We start from the raw sequence: 18,917 nt of genomic DNA, 5'->3' as shown, positions 1-18,917 counted from the left end.
GGTATTTTTGGTTTTCTTTTTAAGAGTGTATACTTTTTGAGAGCAAAAAATCATGTAGTCATTTCACAACTGTCTATACTAATTGATGAAATAATTTATGTATTATGTAATTTATTAAGGTTTATTGTCTACTTGATGCTTTCCTCACTATCAGGAGTACTTATAAATTTCAGCAGCAGTGACATCATAATTCCAAAAAGGTTGGGAGCCAAGAGTCCATCCAGGAACGTTTCCCTGTCCCTTTGAAATGTCCTTCGTTGCCCCCCTCCCTGCCACTAAGATCAGGAACAATTTGGCATAAAGTAAGAGAGGATTTATATGGAACAATAAGTATTGCCAGTGGTCTTTGTTTTCATAAAAGGGACAATGCTGAGATTTAAGAGAAATAAAATAGACTTAAACAATACTGATATAATTATATTCCCCCATTTCCTCCCCCTAGTTTTTCTTTTCCACGGCTAGCATGTGGAAAATCAGATTGGGACAATGGAGGTGGGAAACAGTGTTGTGAGGGAGATAAGTTGATAAAACAGGATTCTTCTGAAGCAGCAGAAGGGAAGTGAGGAAAGTGGTGTACAAAAGGCCCCAGGACCTCAAAGCATGGTAAGTGGGAAAAAAGTTAAGAAACTGGAAGCATAAGGATAATTTATAATGCAAAGAATCTGTGTGGACACCATTCAACTTGACCATAATCCTTTTTCAGTGCTTTGCATCTTCCTCTGCCAGGAAGTTTCAGTTCTAAATGAGCCATGCAAACTAATCAATACTATTTATGGCAACTGGAAAAAAATATTTAAATTGCTAGATGTGATACTTTTCTTCCCATTTGCCCTTCCCAATCTGCTACCACCCTGAATTCAACATTTTAAATATCCTCTAATAATTTCCTAGAAGTTCATTATGTTGGAACTTCATTTCTAAATTTATTTTCTATCTTGGACCATTACCCCAGTCACTAAGGAAGGCACTTGGTGCCTTCATGTTGTGCATTTTTAGGACTATTAACTGAACTTGTTTTAATGTTCTCTACATGTGCACGAGAGTTCAATTTGGACCTTAAAATGAAATCTACATACTAGAAAAGTTTTTTAAAGAGTCCTTTTTCTTTTCAATTCAAAAATGTTTATGTTTGATTTCAATTATCTGTTGATATGATAATAAAATAAAATCTACAAATATTATGCACAAAGCACAGTCATCTCTCATGATCTCTGTCACATAAAATAATACTGATATAGATGACTGAGATGAAGTCACAAACATAACTAAAATAAACACTGGCCTATCCACACAAAGCCATACTTCTTATCCCTCCTGGTACAAATTTCCCTTCACAGGTTAACTCCAAATATTTGAAGATAATCTATTAGTTTATTAGGAAACACAATAAACATGTACACTTTTGATTAATAGCTATAAGGCTGCTAAAAGTCTAACAGGAATTCTAACTGTGCAAGAAAGATGAAATCCATGTACAACAGTATTAACTTTCCAAACAACAAGATGAAAATCATATCCCGTTTTTGTGTTTTTTCGTTTCTTTGTGTCCAGGATATGCACTGGCTTTCTGAAACCACTGCAGAGTGGTGAATAATGTATGACATGAAAAAAAAAAAATCCCTGTTCATTGTCCAGAGAGTACTGTATTGCTTGCTATATATTACATCTATGCAAGACAAACAATAGAACAGACCAGTAACCCCAGAAATCTCAAGCTAAAACCTTCCCAAGTGGAAAGGGAAAATATCATCCTGGATTCTAGAAAGTCTCTGAAACAAACAGTTCAAATCCCTAGAATACCCCTACGTAATAGATAAAACCCCTTAAATTTCAGAAAGATTGGTCCTCCTGAGTAAATCTGTGAGAAAACTGGAAAAACAATTACAATTTAATGTTATTCTAAAGAGATTCACTAACTCCCGTCCACCTCCCCTGTCTTATAGGACATATTTGCAAAGACTGATGAGAAGATATGTAGAACTTAAAAGGCTGTTGTCAATCTACTTTCCCTGTATTTTCTCTAGTAGTACTTAGGAATTTTGCCCTCTAAGTCATAGGAATAGAACAAACCATGATTTGAGTTGAGAATGACAAAGAGGCAGCAGTCAAATGCAAGTACAGTGGATGTAAGAATAGGAGTAACGGCATATAGTTATATTTCGTTTTTTATAAAAACTCAGTATTGGGCTTCCCTGGTGGCGCAGTGGTTGAGAGTCTGCCTGCCGATGCAGGGGACACGGGTTCATGCCCCGGTCCGGGAGGATCCCACATGCCACGGAGCGGCTGGGCCCATGAGCCATGGCCGCTGAGCCTGCGCGTCCGGAGCCTGTGCTCCGCAACGGGAGAGGCCACAACAGGGAGAGGCCCACGTACCGCAAACAAAACCAAAACAACAACAACAAAAACTCAGCATTTTTCTTCACTTGTCAAGCCTAAAAACATTACTGAGTAGAAAAGGTCATGTGAAGGTAACATACCTAGGACATTCGAGCTTGCCCATAAAATAAACTCAGATTTAATGGAATTCCATTTACATTGATGTAGAATGGAATTTCTATTTCCTTCATCCTTCAAATTTCAAACTTGAGAGATAGCTTTAGGTACAATATATTGAAAAGGCTTTCATGTAGATTCAGTTTTCTTTTTTCTGATAATTGTGAAGTGTTCAACAAGCAGTTATCAAGAGTATACACTATACTGAGGTATGTGCTAGGTAATAAAAATATATCACAATCTTTTAATAGTGAAATATAGTTATAAACCTTGCCGTATTTTAACACTTTGTATCATCAGTATCTTTAAGAGAGTTGACACTGTGCATAACCTTAAAAGGCTTCCTGGAATAGGTGAAGCACAATATTAGGTTCAAGGTATCTGGGCTCATCCTTTTGCAAATGCAAAAAATACCAATGAATAATGGAAGAACCTGAATCTCAGAAGGGTATTATAGAGCCTTAGGTACCCACTGCCCTCTTCCTTCCTTCTCCTTCGGCTCCTCTCATTTTAATGGACACGAGGAAAGAAACTACTAGGAGTAAGGTTCAAATCATAATACACAGGAGAGGTATTTCCAAAGGTTTCATTAAAACTGGGAGATGGGTAGGGAGTACATTCATTTGCAGGTGAATCTAGCTGCCTTTGGCCATTGGGGCAGCAGATGGAATTCAGCTGGACAGGAAGCAGAGTTTATCATTTCTTATCCCCGTTTAGGAAAATTTTCAATAATATACTACCGAGTCCATATGAGAGAAATAAGCCTATCATTACAACCACCAATTAGAACAATTATTTCCTTTTAGTTTTGAAAGCAATTAGTTTTCTAGAAAATTTAAGATACTTATGACAGTCTGATAAATACCTTGTCATTTAATATAGTTATAGATGCACAGAGTGTCTGCTCATGTTAGAGCGGTATCACGCACCTGACATATAGGGTCCCAACGATTTACTCCTGAACTGAAGGTTTGTAAATAAGCAGGTGGCTATGGGAGCTCAGCTACTAACATTAGCATGTCTGCGAATTCTTGACATGGAATTAAAACTACCAAGGGAACTTTACTGCTGCATAATAATTGCTTGTCCTAACTTATCCCATATTCCAATATCTAAAGGAAGCCTGTTAAATTCATATTCTCATAAAAATCAACTGAAATTGACCTTATCTCCTACTAGCTTGCAGAGATCACCAGTGAAGAAATCTGCAGCAGAGCTGATTATATTGTGTAGGAGAACAGACAAGCAAAGTGATTGAAATTTCTATAGAGAACATCATCAGTGCTTGCTTAGAACAATTTTGCATATAAATAGGGCATAAATGGTCTGTGTTCAATTTGTTCTCTAGTTGTCAAAGAATAATCAAGGATAGACTACATAGCAATCTTCTGTTTCTAGCCTCCCTAATGCAAACCTAGGTCTTATTAATCAATACATGTATGTGTCTGTCCTGAAAGTAAAATTTAATTTCTGTAAAGAAAAAGATAAAAAACAAAAATTAAGTAACTAATACAGGTACACACTTCATCGTAAGATTCACATGAGACGATGAAAAAAAAAGACACTAAATTAAGTGGCCTTAAAAATGAATAGCATTTTAGAACTCAAGGCATCTGCCTCACTCTCACCCCCATCCAAACACACTCTTCTAAAACTGTTTTTGCTAAGGTCACCAATGAATTCCTAACAGTTAAATCCACTGGATTCTTTCCAATCCTTATTTTATTGGTCCTCCTGGCTACATCCGATGCTATTCAGCACTTACTCTTTGAAAAGCTCTATTCCTTTGGCCTCAGCGATACCACACTAGCTTTTTTCTCCCCACTCCTCCAGAACAAACCCCTTCATGCTATCTTTTATGTGCTTCGGTTTCCAAGCTAGTCCCATAAATTGGTGGTTGTCAACTTTTGTGACACATTAAAATCGCCCGAGTAACTTTTTTTTTTTATTGAAGTACAGTTGATTTACAATGTTGTGTTGGTTTGAGATGTACAGCAAAGTGATTCAGTTACACACATATTTCTTCTTTTTCAGATTATTTTCCATTATAGGCTATTATGAGATATTGAATACGGTGCCCTGTGCTATACAGTAGGTGTTCGTTGTTTATCTATTTAATATATAGTAGTGTATACCTGAATTACTTTAAAAATATGCTATTGCTCAGACTCTGACTCCATAGATTTGGATTTGATTGCTTCAGAGAGGAACTGGACATGGGTATTTTTTAGAAGTACCTCAAAGTGATTCCAGTGTGTAGCCAGGGTTAAGAACCAGTGTCACAAATGTTTGTTTTCTCCAGGGTTTTCCCTTTGCCCGCTGCTCTACTCATTTTCCCCAGATTATTTTACCTGCTCTCGTATTTTTAACTGTCACCTAAATGTTGATAGACTTCACCAAGATCCTAGAATTCACCCTCTAGTTATTGCCAAGAGGTAACCGAGCTAATGCTCCTGAGAACACTGAATGGCTGGCCTGAGGATTATTTGATCCTTTTTGTCTCCTTCCCCACCTCCACCCCCACCAGCTAAAATCTCTGTATGAGCCACAAATGTCCTTCATTTTAACTTATGCAAACAGAACTCTGCATTATTAGATGGCTATGAATCACATACACACAACAGATGAGAAAGTGCTTTGTTAACTGTAAAACGCCAAGCATGCTAAAGTATTTTAAGTACATCGTGTAGTATATGCTCAATAAATAGAGTTGAATTAAGAGGGAAAAGTGTCCTATATTTGGAAGTAAAACCAGGCATAATTTATGATTGGCAATGCCATTCAAGACCCTTAAAAGCATCTAGAGTTTCCTGTCAGAATCTCTAGAAGAGATACAATTTATCTTTTCATTCTCTAACTCCCTTTCTTTCCTTCAAGCGCCAGCACTTAAGGAACAAAAGATATTCTTCATTCTTTAATCCATTAAATCCTCCCTCTTGGCCCTCACCATTCTACTGAAACTGCTCGGGAAAAGGACAGCTGTTACCTGCCAGTTGACAAACCCACTGGTCTATTTTCGGTCATCATTCTACTTACTTAATTTTCTGCAGGATGTGACCTTGCTGACTTTCTCCATTCTGAAATTCTCTCTAACCTCGGTCTTCCAGGCATCACTTTTTGCTGTTTATCTTCTTCCCTTTCTGACTATTTGTTTTTTCTCAGTGCCCTTTGTTGATTCCTCTATTTTCCGCCTAAATATTGTAATTCCCAAAGGCACTAGTCTTGGCCTTTACCTCTCATTGGACATACTCTTCCTGGGTGATCCCAAGGTTTCTATATTCATATACATGCAGATGTTCTCCAAATTGGTTATCTCCAGTCTCAACCCCGCTTGCTTTCGTGTGTGTGTGTGTGTGTGTGTGTGTGTGTGTGTTGGCTTTTTGTTGCAACAAACTTTTCATCATTACCACTGTTCCCTTCCATGTCTCCATTGCATGTATTTGGCACCATTCCCCCTGCTCTCCAGACAAACTACTGTTCATCCTTCAAAACAGTTCAAATGCCACTTTCATCATGAAAACTTTCTTGAATTCTCCAGGCAGTTTATTCCTCTTTTAGGACTTTGTACATACTTATATCATAGCATTTACATTATGTATAATTCTGTCTTTCCCATGAGCCACTGAGTTCTTGAGGGCAAGACCCATGCTTTATCCATCTTTGCCCTCCAGGTCCTAGCACTGTTGCCTGGTCCCTACTATTTGATCAATAAATAGGGGCTTCCCTGGTGGCACAGTTGTTGAATGTCTGCCTGCTGATGCAGGGGACATGGGTTTGTGCTCCGGTCCGGGAAGATCCCACATGCTGCGGGGTGGCTGGGCCCGTGAGCCATGGCCACTGAGCCTGCACGTCCGGAGCCTGTGCTCTGCAACAGGAGAGGCCACAGTGGTGAGAGGCCCGTGTACCGCAAAAAAAATAATAAATAAAATAAATAAAATAAAAATAAATAAATAGTTGGATGAATGCTGTGTGTTTATTTGTTTGCATAATGTCATTTTTTACTAAATTTGAACTGCACATTCCAATCTAATAACTGTACTATTGACAAAATGGGGTTTAGTTGGCTAATCTAAGATTCTAACACTTAGAAACAGAGACTGAGGAGGCTCAAGGGAAAGAACTCTTCCACAGGGAGAAAGAAGTAAACAGCTTAGAATGAATGACCAGCTTGACCTAGTAAAAATAATAAAAGAAAAACAAACGCAAAACCCCAACAGACCCTGGTCATCAAAAAAGGAGGAGGATACTGAGTACTACATGGGCTTGTCTTTGGGCCTTGCTGTATGGGGCCAAATCCTACGGAGATGAAGAGGGCTATAACTTAAATCTGAAAGCTGTTTTTCTAAAAATGTCTGTAAGACCTTGATGCTTAAGTAGTATATTATCTTGGTACATTGGTGGAGTGTCACACTCAAGGAAGAGAGAGGCATTTCTTCCCTCTTTGCCACTGACCTCTCACAGGCTCTGGCATCGTGAAGGCAGAAGAGTGCCGGTTGCTATAGCAAACAGCAGGCAGGGAAATGCATGGTATTATAGGTGAAAGTGAAGAAACTGGTTACTGTGAGGTAGAGAGGCCCAAGAAAATGTGGGTTTTGTTTTGCTATGAAAATACTTCTCCTAATACTTAGAGTTTGGTTTTTTTCCTCTGTTGAATATCATTGTTTCTTGTCTCCTCTCTATTCTCAAATGGTAAATTATACCTTCTCATTCAGACTTTTATCTTGCTGATCCATAGAAGTAGGATCATGTGTCTCCAGAGTTTCTTCTGTTTTTTTCAAATTTAGTTTTCTTGGTTGCCCTGAGTGGTTCTAAAACCAAAGTACATTTCTTTTGTTTCCTGCTTTCATTTCTTCATAATGCTTTTCTTGTGTGTGTGTGTTTTAATGTCTAGAACTATATATCAAAATCTAGTCAGAGCCAAAATAGCTAAGTTAGATATCTATCTATTGTCGCGAAGCCTGTTTATACTTACAGTGGGCAAAGAAGGAAGAGGTGGAGTTGGTTCAAAGAGAAGAAGCATGTTCTAAGTATCTGTAGCTATTCAGAAAGAAAACAGATGTGGCATTGTGTATTAATATTTTAAGTGTGGTTTTTACTCCTGCAAGGTTTTTTGTCATGTGTTTCTTTTTCCTCCAAAGCTTGCCTTTGATCTTATAATGACAAAGTCGGGAATACTGATGGGCAATTCTTTACAAAGTAGATTGTAAACATATGGGACTTATTACCTTAAGTGCTAACACAGGCTGTAACAAAGAGGGTCCAGAAAGATTTGGCCAAATTTATAGATGATAAATCCATCCTAGATAATTAAGGAAAACTGAGATGCTCCTTTCGCAAACCAAACTTCTAGAAAGTGTAGTCCATATTCTAGGGAATATAAAGACGAGAGGGGAGGGGATGCAGGGAGTTACTCTATGTCCTGTGCTGCACAAGCACACGATTCCTACCTCATTATGGCACATATAAGATTGCATTGCATTTTTTAATTAAAATTTTTTTTTTAAATTGAAGTATAGTTGATTTGAAATGTTATGTTAGTTTCTTGCACTACACTTGTATCATGTGGATTATATTCATGTTTCCCAAATGGTACGTGAGCTCCTTGAGGCAAGAGTCCTGTTTGGTGTTGCATCCTCAGTACCTAATCCAGCACGTGATGCCCAGGGGGCATCCAATAGAATTGTTTCATTGTTGAATGAATACTATCTACCCCTAGAGCCTCACCATCTACTCACTGCTGAGTCCCTGCATTCTGGCTCCCAATTCCATTCCAATATTGAAAAGATGCTCTTAAAATGTCACCAGAAAGCTCCCAAATGGCAAATCATTGGTCTTTATCCTTTTTGATTCCACTGTAGCATATGCCATTATTGAAAATGCCCACCTTTTCTGCCTTCCTTTGCTTCTAGAATAATAATGTCTTGATTGGCCTCCTACATACCCAACTGCTCCTGGTCTATCTTCTCTGCTAGTTCTGCTTTTAGCCCCAAAGGGGAGGCATTTTCAAGGTTCTGGTTTTGGATCTCTTTTCGCTTAATAATCTCTCTAATAATCTCTTCCATTTCCCAAGTATAACCAGAAATCTCACAAACTCAACCTCTTGTGATGAAATCTACACTCATATTTCCAAGAAAGTTCTGGACATCTTGACCTCAATGCTCTGCTACCACTTTCAGTTTCACTTGCCCAAAACTGAATTTGTCTTCTATCACTATTCCTTTTCCCTGATCTTAATAATTTTCTCTCATAACCCAACTGTCCTCCCGGCTAATCAAAGTCAAAACCCTAGGATTATCCTTGACTCCTGGCTACTCCCCTTCCCCTAAATTATCTCCTTTTGACTAAGAATTAGTCATATGACTAAGAATATGACTAATTCATCACCTACATTCCTCTAGATTAAATGTCCTAATATAGAGCTTTGATCATATTCTTCCACTGCTAAAAACAATATACTCCCATTGCCTAAAGAATGATATGCGAACACCTTAGTCTCTTATTCAAGCACTGTATGATAGGGTAACAACCCACTTTTCCAGAATTATCTCCATACTTTTACACTTTATATAACCTATTTTCTTACTAGCTGTACCATTGGCCATTCTCCCAAAATGCTTTGCACTTTCTAAACTCTTAATGATGTTTCATTTGACTCAAATGCCCACTATCCCCACCTCCAACTCCTACTGCTGAAATCCATACTCATCCTTCAAAGCCTTTTTCTCCATGATTTTTTTTCTGATATATCAATATGGTACAATATTTCCCTCCTCAGAACTCACACAGTATGCTATTAACATCTGGTGTATAATGCCCCTTATCATCTGCCTTATCCTGTAGTCCTTCTGTCTTTTTTTTATCTTTCCTATAAGACACAAGGGTCTTATAACGAAGGAAATCTTATCTTAATTATTTCTGCATCTGCCATCATGTCCAGCATAGTACCTTTCACAGAACAGAGGTCCAATGCATGAATAAATGTTTAGGGGCTCATTTCCTAAGCTCCAAGTTTGACACCAACACAGCCATAATCTGGGTAATACAGCCAGTAGCAGCCATAGTGGCTACTTATAGCCTGTGCACGTTCTGATTGGCTGGGGCCCACGCTATATCAGTTATTTATATTTTCAATATCACTGCTGATATGATCGTCTCCCTTAAAATGGTTTTGGTGCCCTTAACTGAAACAACACACTCAGCTGAATGGGCTGGAGGCAATATTTGGGAGCTCCTTCTGAGTTAACTAATATGAGTTCTTCTTGGGGAGGGGAACATCGGCTCACTGTGGAAGATTTGCAATGTCGGTAACTAATCATACCATTTATTAACATTCTGATTTTCTAATGAAGAATACAGACTCTCACCTGATTTTGTTTAAATATGCAATTGAAAACACTGCAATTAGAAGCACAATTGTAGGGCTCTGTATTTTACATGCCGGGGTGTCCATCTGTAAGCAATGATAATGGGGTTGGCAAGTGGAGCAGTACCTCTTTGCTGTCTGTGTTGACTCTGATTCCAGATTTTTTGGCTATTTCCTCTGATACGACTTTACTTGGAGAAAACAGCCTTCTTTATAATTTGAGTTTTCTGCTTTTATCTCATCATGGTGAAGTAGAGGTTTCTGGACAGGAGCAAGGATGCTGGGGTTAAACAGGGAAAGTGTAGCAATAGAAAGTCAATGGGATCTTGGAAAGGAACCTAATAAGGTACTTAGGAAAGTGAAAACAAAAGGAGGCCAGCAGGAAAAGATGATCTTAGCTAAGAGAGGCAGAAACAGAGAGGAAATCTGGAAAAGCCCCCCCAGTTCTGTCGCTTTTAGAAAGAGGGAAGCAGACGGGAGAGTTTTTGGCAGACTTGCTAACTCTGTGCCTGCCTTTCCCTCCCCATCCCTTCAAGCACTTCTACTGATGTCCAAGATGCTTTACCAATCACTGCCACTGTCTGCCTTCTAGTTTCTTACCGCTAGATATTTTCATTGGCTGCTGCCACTTGGAATGACTGCCAGGGCTAACTGGGCTGATATTTTTGACCCTACGTGTTCATGGAGGCCCTCCAACTACAAAGCAAAAGAGGTCCCAATTTAGATTACTTGGAATCAGTACTAAAAAATTATGCAGTTTGTGAATATATTCTTGGTGTTTCACAGTTGACAACACTATATTCCCTTGAGTACCCAACTCACAGAAACCCCATGGAATGATCTCTTTCTCTCAGTACAGTTGTTCTAGAGTCAGTATGAGGTGTGAGACTAGTCAGACAGGGGCCTTAGCAAATGTATTTTAAAAATAAACAGCCTAGAAAGATGATGGCAGTTCTTTTATGGCACAGAATAACATGCTTTTACTTATCAGCTGCTTAACAGAGAACAGAATTGATAGAAAAATTATTTCAGTTTGCTTCCACTGCCTATTAATGCTCTGATTGTTCAAGAAAGAGCAGGGAGGGTTTCTATTTTCCTTAAAAGGTGGCAGGGGCCTCTGGTAGCATGATAGAATATTCTCATTTTACAGGTAAAGATTGAGGACAGACTAGTAGTGCTCCTAACATTCTGCTATGCAGCATTACTGTAAAAAATATGGACATATAAATATAGATGTTAAGTTTCTTTCCTGCAGTCTTCCACTTTTTGTGTAGGCCATCTGCAATGTCTTCATCCACATAAAGCGGTCTTACACTCCAACCAAAACACTCTTGTCCTCTCAACCAAATCTAACCTTCAGGCTAATGTACCCATCGGGATTCACTCAAATGTGAAAAAGATGAAATATAACTTATATTGTCTTCCACCATGAATTTCACCATTGCCAAAAGCTTTTCTGGACCATTCTTCTCTGGGCTCCATTTCTTTCACTGGTTTGTTGGAGTACAATGGTTTTGAGAGGTACCCATTTCCATTTTAATAAAATGTGATCGTTTCTGGTCTAAACACAGAATATTTTTGAATTGTAGGCTATTCACGGCAAATCTTACTAATCTAAGTAGAGTTTCCATGTTTACTATTAATTTTCCTTTTTTCATTTATGTCTCCATATAGCTCTACAGCCCATGAAGAGAGCTTTTACAGTCAACACACTTAGTTTCTCCCTCTACTTCAAGAAAGATAGGGACTAAAAATATAAAAATTTCCTTAGAGGAGATGGATAGCTCAGCCTACTTGGATTATTCTGAGAGGAGCTATTATTTACTTCAGTCATAGGGTATGAAGAGGAAAGGCAGACAACTTTCTGGGTCCACTTGAGTGAGGGAGGTTGTTCTGCTTCTTTTATGTTTTTTTCTTCCTCCAAGATCAATTTTTCATAGTGTGGCTTTGTTACTAATCAAACAAACACAAAAGGGGGGTTCCAACATTTTGGGACTTTTGGGGATCTTGGATCATCTGTGCCTGTCCTCTCTTTAGTAACATGGAGAATGGAGAATGGACTGCAAAGCCAAAATGGCCTCTGGAAAGGAGCATTATCTCAGTTTCCTTACCCATAAGTAGCTAAAGTGACATCATTAGGACTAATTACTTGGAATGATTTAATTACATTTATGGTTTTAAACCATCTTCTACTCAAACCACATGTTCATAAAATCACAATTAAAAATATTTAATATGAAACACAGCAGGAATCCTTGCTTCTAAATTTTTTTTGCAAAGCCTACAGTTATTTGAAGATGCTTTTACCAAGTTGAAACTTGTGATCACGTAGATATAGAAGCCTGCTGAGATTTCACACATGAACTGAGATCAACTGTTTAAAAACATTTTTTTCATGAGAAAGGTTGTTTTTGTCTTTTGGGTTATTTTTGGTACTTGGCTCTGAGCACTTACATTCTATAATATCATGTGAGCTGGAATGGCCCTTACCTGGATTCCTTGGAATCCTCTTTCTGCGGTCTCGGAATGCTGCACCTGATTGCAGGGCTTCTAGAAGATTATCCATCACGCCCGTCTCATCACCCTCTGGAGGAAGGGAGAAATTGGAATTAATCTTGGAGCAATTAAAGTTAAACTACAGGAAAATAAAGGGAAAAACTCCTGTCAGATTTACATAATACCCCTAAATTAAAGACATATATCTGTTTTAACATAATGGATCCTGTCAGTTTCTGGCACCACAGACTACTTTCCTTATTATGCACCATTAAGCAAAATTCATGCCAATCCCACTGTTCTTTCAACTTAAAGACCTTGTCTTTTGTATTATTGATGACATGCTCAGTATGCAAATAAACAGTAGCTGATCAGCTACTGCTGCCTTCCTGTTCAGATTCTTATAAGATATTCCTAAGCAAGAAACCACTGACCCGGCTTAATGCAATCAACGGGCAGGGCGTGATTTGATGAAGCGGAGTTACACAAGGTTAAATACTGATTGTATTAATACCTTAAGCATTCAACCATCATCTGCAGTTATCTTAAAAGACACTATTTGCAAAACACACTTGCATTCAGTTCCTATCTAATCCATATCCTTTACCCATTTTGAAATGCTGACATTGCAGAAGGCAAAGGTGACCACATCATCTGAAAGTCCACATTTTACATTTGAGAGACATTAGCCAGAGTCTCATCACCCCTTTTAGAATGCTGTTGTGTTTCTGAACTTTTCCTATGAGCAGGGTACTCAGAGATGTTCATGGAAATTCCTAACGGAAACGTATATAAAACATTTCACCCTACTCTTATCTTTGACAATTCTGGCTGTCAAAAATACTTTTAAGATTTGCTAGGGCAAGGTGTCCATTGCCAGAAACTCTCTGCGAAGCTGTGGATGATCCACAGTGAGCTGAGGACCCTCTTCTCAACAGGCCTCACTGATGAAAAGGACCCTCTCCAGGTGGTTAATTTGAGTGGTAGCTAAGTGTGTGGGTCTGGGGTAGAGGACACTTGTAGGCAGGAGGGTTAAGAGAAGAAAAGGGGGCCAGTGAGGGAGAAGAAATTATTTCTGATGTTACTCCAAAGTTAAATTTAAATCCTACTTTGTTTAAAGAATTGACTGTGGGGTGTCAGATCACAGGAAAAAAAAATATTTTCTTATGGGGCACGAATAAGCTAAAATCTCTTTTGATTATGCTCTTCATTTGACTTGAGATTTCCTCAATGTTACAATCATTTATTCTTTGAAAAATGAATTCTTTAGGACAGGATATTGAGTGAAAAAATAAAAGGAAACACAGAGGTTCTCAGGTATAATATTTGGTGAAAACAGGAAAAATAAAGGGAAAGTAGAACCCCAGTGACTAAACAGGGAAAGAGGATTGTGCACTTTTAGGAATATTAAGGCTGCAGACACATCTGAACCATGACCTGCTCTTTACAATGGAAAGAAAAGAGGAAATGAAGTAAGTCTGGCGTGGCTGGAATATATCTGGGAGAATTAAGTTTTATGCAGTACGCACTTCACACTGGTTATATCTTTTTTTTGTTTTTTTTTTTTTGGCCGCACTACGTGGCTTGTGGGACCTTAGTTCCTCGACCAGAGATTGTACCCAGGCCTACAGCAGTGAAAGCGCTGAGTCTTAACCACTGGACCGCCAGGGAATTCCCATATTGGTTATATCTTATAATCCTCCCAACAACATATTGAAGCAGGAAATATCTCTGTTTTTCAGCTGGGTATACTGAAACTTAGAGAGTTTAAGCATCTTGCTCCAGATGGCACAGCTGGCATGTGGAGGGGCCCAGGTATGAACCCAGGTCAATCTTTGCATGACAGCTAGAAGAAGATGAAATGAACTAGGCAAGTGATGGCCAGATGATGAAACATCATAATTCTGTTGTTAAAAAAGAGACAACAGGCACAAAATGGAGTCACTTGTGCTAAGACTCACATCAACAACCGGAGACTTGATACTTAACCTAACTGCAGTTTCAGTCTTTCCCAGGAACGTAATCTTAACCACTCAATCTGGAATTTCCTGGTCAACACTAGTAAGGAAATCTACCTGATAGACCCCCCACTGTCCCACAAAGGAAGGTAACCTTGTCTGAACAATCCACTCTTTGCTAGAAGAACTTCCTTGTCTTGCTTCCTTCTTCCTATAAAAGTCTTCCATTTTGTACACCTCTTTGGAGCTCCTTTCTATTTACTAGATGAGATGCTGCCCAATTTATGATTCATTGAATAAATCCAATTAGCTCTTTAAAATTTACTCAGTTGAATTTGATTTTTTAACATGATGATACGGGTTTGAGCACTATCTTATAAGCCAGCACTTTCCAACAGATATATAATGCAGGTCACAAATGTGAGCCGCCTAAATAATTTTAAGTTTTCTAGTAGCCATATTTAAAAAATAAAAAAGAAAGAGGTGAAATGCATTTTAATGTATTAATATTTAACTCAATATATACAAAAATTATATATTTTACATTCCTTTTATTAGAGCAAGTTTCAGAAACCTAACATGTTTTTATTTCATCCTTCACTTCAGATTAGCTACATTTCAAGCGCTCAACAGCTATATGTGGCTCGTGGCTGCTGTATTGGGCAGTGCAGCCATAAGCAATATAGGAAGTGACTTGATCAGATTTATACTTTAGAAAGACTTGTCAGACAGCACTATGGAGGATGACTCTGGGGATGGCATGACAGAAGGCAGGGAGATGTTTAGGAGTATAGTGTAATTGTCTAAGTAAGAGATAAAGAACTGAAATAAAGGGCTAGCAGAGTGAATAGAGAGGAGGGATATTTTAAAGGTATTAGTACATTCATTAGGACCTGGCTGGAAGGGTGAGATCAACGGGGAGAAAAAGAGTCTAGAGGACAAGGGATAAACAGGTTTGAAAAAAAAATTTTTTTTTGAGGAATATCTAAGTAGAGAAATCCAGTAAGAAGTTGGAAATATGGGGAATTCCCTGGCGGTCCAGTGGTTAGGACTCTGTGCTTCCACTGCCAGAGGCATGGGTTTGATCTCTGGTCCAGGAACTAAGATGGAAATATGAATCTGGAACCCAGGAGTGAAGTCTGGGCTGGAGCTAAAGATGAGAGTGCTGTTGGAAGATGGGTGAGATGACCCTGAGATGTATGAGAAGGAGGGGCATAGGATGCAATTCCTGAGGATCTCAGTTTTTAATAGGCAGTCAGGAGAAGCAGAACTGCAAAGAAGACACAGAAGGAATTTTTAGACACAGAAGTACAACCGGAAGAGAACTGCGGTACAACAGAATCTCAGGCATCCTCATAAAAACAGTCACTATGAAGACTATGTAGAAAGATGAATATCTGTATATGAGTGATGAGAACAGAATACCAAAGAGTATTTATGAGTTTACATAAATAATATGCAAACATGAAAAAATCTACAACAACATTATGGATGTCATTTCATTAAAATTCTTTAAAGCTATTATATTGTTTACGGACTAAGGAGATGAAAAGAACAAATATGACATAAAGTAGAGAGGAATTACAAATAAATCCCTTTGCTTAATTTAGTGGTTGCCATCTGAAAACACTTAAAAAATGTTATGCCAGATCAGTTTCTCAACTTTTTTCTTCCATTGTCGTTCCCTCCTCCCTTAACAGAACCTTGTTAGATATCTTTTTCCTAATCCCCTCCACATTAATATTTACAGATATAACTATATATCTGCTTATGTATTGTGGTCTTTTGGAAGGTCACAAACCATTGTAATATCTAAGATTTTTTTCCTCCCACCTCTCCAAGAACCAATATTGATTCCCTTGGGGGTGATATTGCTCCTGCTGAGAAGGCATATTCTAGATGGTTCTGTTAAAAAAAAAAATCCAGGTCTTTGTAAACATCAGTAATGCCTTTAAGGAAAGAAATATAAGTTTTAGTACACCAGTCCACCATTACTTTTTCATTGGCTTCATGATAACTTTCAAAGGAACTGAGAAATTTTCATGAAATGTTTAACCTTAAGGAATAAAGCTTTTATGAATATATTATAGATTTATATTTCAGTTAGTCTTCCTGAAACAAAATGAAAGTAAACATGATCATTTGAAAGTTATCCTTCATTTCAAATAAGTTTCATTGCAATTTGGTCAGTGATTGAATTGTGTGAGGTTGACAGTTCACTTAGAATTTCCAAGTTCACAGAACCATTAATTCTTACTTAGATGTGATTAGTAGTGAGTAGTTGTTTGGATTTTTTTTTCTTTTTTCTTTTTTTTTTTGGTCTATGAGATCAAACTCAGGGGGAAAAAAAACTTTTAAGTGCTTTATGTTTCATTGAAAAAGAGAATAACCTTACTGAGTTACATAGAAAAATGCGTTTTCTTAAAACTTACAATACGTATTTTACTGAGTGAAAGAATATCAAGGAGAAATCGGTAATGTTTTTTAGCCACTAAAACAGTAACATATGGGCATGTCTGAGAAATAACAATTCAGAGGCAACTTTCTAATCTTTCATCCTGAAATTAGATCACAGACAGTATTAAGGAGCTAGAAGGGTTGCATGCAGTCCAGTGGGCTCTGTGTGAGCTACTTATCTTTGGGTATAATGAAAGGCATGGCTTGTATCTTCTATTTCATATTTCCAACAGTGTTGGTCATTCAGTGGATCCTGAATGCCCATTGATTTCACCTTTCAGCATCAGTGCATACCTGGGTTGTGTCGACTTAATTTCTCCAGAAGAGTTTGGAGATGCCACAGATTAAAATTAGCACTAGGTAAATTAATGATCTCTACGACAGTTTTATGCAAGACTATTCACCGATAGCTAGCACAAACTTATTTAGAGGGAATTCCCTATGGGTTTCTCACATTTCTGTACATTTTGTGGGCACAGGCGTTGATGACCTTTGTTCTGGACTATCTTTTCAAGAATTTTTTAGAGTCAATGGCCTTGAAGGCACAGTGTCTCCCTCCAGAGCAGAGGGTAGGTTTACTTTGAAGAAAGATTATATCTCCCTCTAGGGCAGATGTCAGACAGGTTTGCTTTCAGTCCATTATAAAAGATTTGGGTTCTTTAAGCGTGGGATCCTCAGACATAACACAAACCCACTCTGTGCCTAGCATCCACCTGGGCCCACCTTGGCATCACCCTGTGGGAGTTGGAGTGCAAGGGAAAGCAATTCGAACATGAAGCTCACACTGCTTGCTGTGCTGTGGATAACAGTTCTTTGTCTCTGAACCAGGAATCTTGTGTCTTCTGCCGGCATCCCTGAAACTGTGGCAGCTGACTTGCTGGCATGCAAGAAGAGTAAAATCTCTGACCCTTTACAATTTTTGAAAATACTCTGAGCTCTTCTTCCTTTTTAAGCAAACATTATTAATTAAATACCCTTTATTCCTCTAGAAACCTAAACATCTAGTGCCTTGGACTTTTCCATTAACTAACACCCAACTCTAGCTCATTATTCCTCAAAAATGACTAAAGTAAAACCAATACCATAAAAATCATTCCCTAAGATCCTTACAACCTGGTCATAATGGCTTCATTATTCACTACAATTGCCTCCTTGAATTCTCAATTATATAATTAAGGCTTTCTGGAAAAGTTGAGCCACTCAAAGTTGAAGAAGTTGCCATCAAACAATAAAAATGGCCCAAAAGTAAATAAAGGGAACCAAAAGAAGCAAAAGCCTTCTTAATGAGGGCAGGATCCTACCACACAAAATACTACTTAGGTAGATTAAATAATTTAAAAAATAAAACTATGTTCTCCATGGGTTCAAACAGTAGGGGAGGGACTTCCCTGGTGGTGCAGTGGTTAAGACTCTGCCTGCCAATGCAGAGAACATGGGTTCAATCCCCGGTCAGGGAAGATCCCACATGCTGCGGAGCAACTAAGCCCGGGCACCACAACTACTGAGCCTGTGCTCTGGAGCCCGTGAGCCACAACTACTGAAGCCTGCGTGCCCTAGAGCCTGTGTGCCCCAACTACTGAAGCCTGCACACTCTAGGGCCCGCATGCCACAACTACTGAGCCCGTGTTCTGCAACTACTGAAGCCTGTGCACCTACAGCCCGTGCTCTGCAACAAGAGAAGCCACCTCAATGAGAAGCCCATGCACCACAACAAAGACCCAATGCAGCCAAAAATATAAATAAATATAAAATAATTTTAAAAAAGCATAGCCAAAAAAAAAAAATAGTAGGGAAGCCTTGTGGAAGAATTAGGGCTTAAGTTAAGCCCCTGAAAAAAATTAACATTTAAAACGTTGAATAGTGACCAGTTTAAAGAGAGTAAAATCCAGATTTAAAAAAAAATATATAAAACAATTTAATTTATTTAACCATAAGTTTGTTTTCTATGTCTGTGAGTCTACTTCTGTTTTGTAAATAAGTTCACTTGTATCATTTTCTTTTTTTTTAGATTCTACATATAATCGATATCATATGATATTTGTCTTTCTCTGTCTGGCTTACTTCACTTAGTATGATAATCGCTAGGTCCATCCATGTTGTTGCAAATGGCATTATTTCATTCTTTTTTATGGCTGACTCTTGGCTATTGT

The 18,917-nt window shown here is 38.3% G+C and overlaps 1 protein-coding gene across 1 annotated transcript in view; it reads right to left on the bottom strand.

Moving 5' to 3' along the window:
• DIAPH2 (diaphanous related formin 2) overlaps positions 1-18,917 on the bottom strand; it is a gene marked incomplete at its 5' end in the record, with an annotated part of 895,530 nt that overhangs the window by 149,212 nt on the left and 727,401 nt on the right. Inside the window, one exon of the mRNA XM_079728322.1 lies at positions 12,347-12,442. Within this exon, the coding sequence (XP_079584448.1) occupies positions 12,347-12,442 (96 nt within the window). The remainder of the gene's footprint in view (positions 1-12,346; positions 12,443-18,917) is intronic.

The sequence above is a fragment of the Hyperoodon ampullatus genome (genome assembly GCF_949752795.1).
Source record: "Hyperoodon ampullatus genome assembly, chromosome: X".
Classification (NCBI taxonomy): Eukaryota; Metazoa; Chordata; class Mammalia; order Artiodactyla; family Ziphiidae; genus Hyperoodon; species Hyperoodon ampullatus.
Note: the sequence above shows the minus strand (reverse complement) of the source record. Positions and strands in the feature narration are given on the sequence as shown.